Source organism: Eimeria necatrix, genomic scaffold (genome assembly GCF_000499385.1).
Source record: "Eimeria necatrix Houghton genomic scaffold, Enh_scaff812, whole genome shotgun sequence".
In the NCBI taxonomy this organism is placed as follows: domain Eukaryota; phylum Apicomplexa; class Conoidasida; order Eucoccidiorida; family Eimeriidae; genus Eimeria; species Eimeria necatrix.
Window position 1 is genome coordinate 10,272 of NW_013651763.1, and position 2,500 is coordinate 12,771.

At 50.0% G+C, this 2,500-nt stretch overlaps 2 protein-coding genes across 2 annotated transcripts in view; one reads left to right on the forward strand and one right to left on the reverse strand.

Moving 5' to 3' along the window:
- Positions 1–122: 122 nt before the first annotated feature.
- On the reverse strand, positions 123–638 carry ENH_00077690 (30S ribosomal protein S14, putative; the record flags this gene model as incomplete). Its single annotated transcript, XM_013577699.1, is given in 2 exon segments — positions 123–473; positions 477–638. Coding segments are annotated over 2 exon segments (513 nt in total), but the record flags the coding sequence as incomplete, so codon positions are not given.
- A 1,588-nt stretch (positions 639–2,226) lies between these two features.
- ENH_00077700 (30S ribosomal protein S1, putative) overlaps positions 2,227–2,500 on the forward strand; it is a gene marked incomplete at both ends in the record, with an annotated part of 3,774 nt that continues 3,500 nt past the window's right edge. Inside the window, 2 exons of the mRNA XM_013577700.1 lie at positions 2,227–2,240; positions 2,458–2,500. The exon at positions 2,458–2,500 is cut by the window's right edge and continues 37 nt beyond it. Of these exons, the coding sequence (XP_013433154.1) occupies positions 2,227–2,240; positions 2,458–2,500 (57 nt within the window). The remainder of the gene's footprint in view (positions 2,241–2,457) is intronic.

A 2,500-nucleotide genomic window follows, 5' to 3' on the forward strand; every position in this document is an offset into this window, starting at 1 on the left:
TAAATAAATAAATAAATAAATAAATAAATAAATAAATAAATAAATAAATAAATAAATAAACTAACTAACTAACTAAAATAAATAAATAAATAAATAAATAAATAAATAAACTAACAAACTAACTAAAATAAAAAAATAAATAAATAAATAATAATAATGAATAAATGAATAAATAAATAATAAATAAATAATAAATAAATAAATAAATAAATAAATAAATAAATAAATAAATAATAAATAATAAATAAATAAATAAATAAAGAATTACCACTCCGCTTTGGTCCAGCCCGGAAGCAGCATATTGTCGAGGAGTTTTTTGACGAGGTGTCTGGACAGCTGGAAGTGTCTGTACACCCCGCGGGCCCTGCCGCTGCTGCTGCAGCGGCGGCGGTGTCTGCTGCTGCTGCTGTCTCTGGGCAGCTGCTGCAGCAGCAGCTGCCAGTGCAGCAGCTCGTCCAGGCTTTTGCTTGCTGCTATTTGCTGCTGGTATTGCTGCCGCAAAAGTCTGTAGTCTTGCTGCAGCTGCTGCTTCTTTTGGTTCCGCCGCACCACTGCAGCAGCAGCAGCAGCAGACGCCAGCGGCCACGGGTACCGCCGCACTGCAGCAGCAGCAGCAGCAGCAGCAGCAGCAGCAGCATGGGAAGCAGCAGCAGCAAATGCAGCAGCAACCAACTCAGCAGCAAATCCAGCAGCAACAAATCCAGCAGCAGCAAATCCAGCAGCACCAAATGCAGCAGCACCAAATGCAGCAGCAGCAAATGCAGCAGCAGCAAATCCAGCAGCAGCAAATGTAGCAGCAGCAGCAGCAGCAGCAGCAGCAGAATCGATCATGGGCCGAGACAAAAAGAGACAAATGAGCAAAAGATAAAGAGAGGGTGGAGACATTTAATTTAAGTTTTGGCATTTTATTTATTGTTTATTATTTATTTATTATTTATTATTTATTGTTATTTATTTATTATTATTTATTTATTTTATTTATTATTTTTATTTATTATTTATTTGTCTCCTTTTGATTTGCTGCTGAGATGTGGAAAGACAGACTCACCGCGGTAGCGCCGTACTGACACCATTTCTAAATTACTCAAAAATGGCTGCTGCTGCTGCTGCTGCTGCTGCTGCTGCTGTTGCTGCTGCTGCTGCTGCTGTTGCTGCTGCTGCTGCTGCTGCAGCTGCTGCTGCTGGGTTCTATGGGCTAATGCGGTGTACGGGCAGCCGCCCAAAAATATGCTGTTGAGTGGCAGTCCCCTTTGGCTGCTGCTGCAGCCGCTGCTGCTGCAGCAGCAGCTACTGCTGCTGCTGCTGCTGCTGCTGTTGCTGCTGCTGCTCAGCGTGGAGTAAGGCGACCCTGCGGCGTACGTGCACCGCGGCTGCTGCTGCTGCTGCTGCTGCTGCTGCTGCTGCCTGTGTGGCCCAGTAAGAAAAGCCCGAGGTCTAAAGGCAGATCCAGACACCTCACCCTGCAGCAGCAGCAGCAGCAGCAGCAGCAGCAGCAGCAGCGACGGCTGGGGCTGTGGCGCTGTAGCCATGGGGGCCCTACGCCTGATGCTAGAACAAGCCTTCCTTAGTGTGTGCGGTGTAGATACACTGCTGCTGCTGCTGCTGCTGCTGCTGCTGTTGCTGCTGCTGCTGCTGCTCGGCGCCCCTCAAGCTCCTGGCCCCCATTTGAGACCCACAGAAGCAGCAGACGCTGCTGCTAGACATGTAAATAATACCAAAATGAATTAATTAATATTTATTTATTTATTAAACTAATTTTAAACAGCAAAAACGAACAAGAAGGAGGGTACTAGAAGCCCGGGGGCCCCGGGGGGCCCCCGGGGGCCCCCCGGCCTGGGGGGCCCCCCGTCGGCTGCGGGCCTCTGTGTGGTTTTCTGTTTTAAACATTTCAATAAATTGAATTAAATTATTTATTTTTAATTAATTTTAATATTTGCGGATTGCTGCTGCAGCATGCTTCGCCTTCTCTGCAGAATTCGAAGAGAAAGCCGCGAACTCACATCTGCTGCTGCTGCTGCTGCTGCTTCGCCTGCTGCTGCTGCTGCTGCTGCTGCTGCTGCTGCTGGCAGCATCTGCATGCGTCGGCTGCATGGCTAGGAACCCGCGGACGTACATTCCAGATTCAACCCGACGCAGACACCCCTGGGCTTGCAGCAGCAGCAGCAGCAGCAGAAGCAGCAGCAGCAGCAGCAGCAGCAGCAGCAAAAGGGGGGCCTCCCCTCCCCAATGCAGAGCCACAAGTAATCTGCTGCCTAAACGCAGCAGAGGGGTACAGGGCAGGGGGCCCCCAGGGGCCCCGGCCCTGGAGAGCAGCACCGACTATTGCTGCTGCTGCTGCTGCTGCTGCTGCAGCAGACGCAGCGGCAGCTGCTGCAGGAGACGTAGCAGCAGCAGCTACAGCAGCCGCAGCAGCTACTGCTGCAGCAGGCGCAGAAGCTGCTGCTGCTGCTGCAGCAGACGGCAGCAGCAGCAGCAGCAGCAGCAGCAGCAGCAGCCAGTG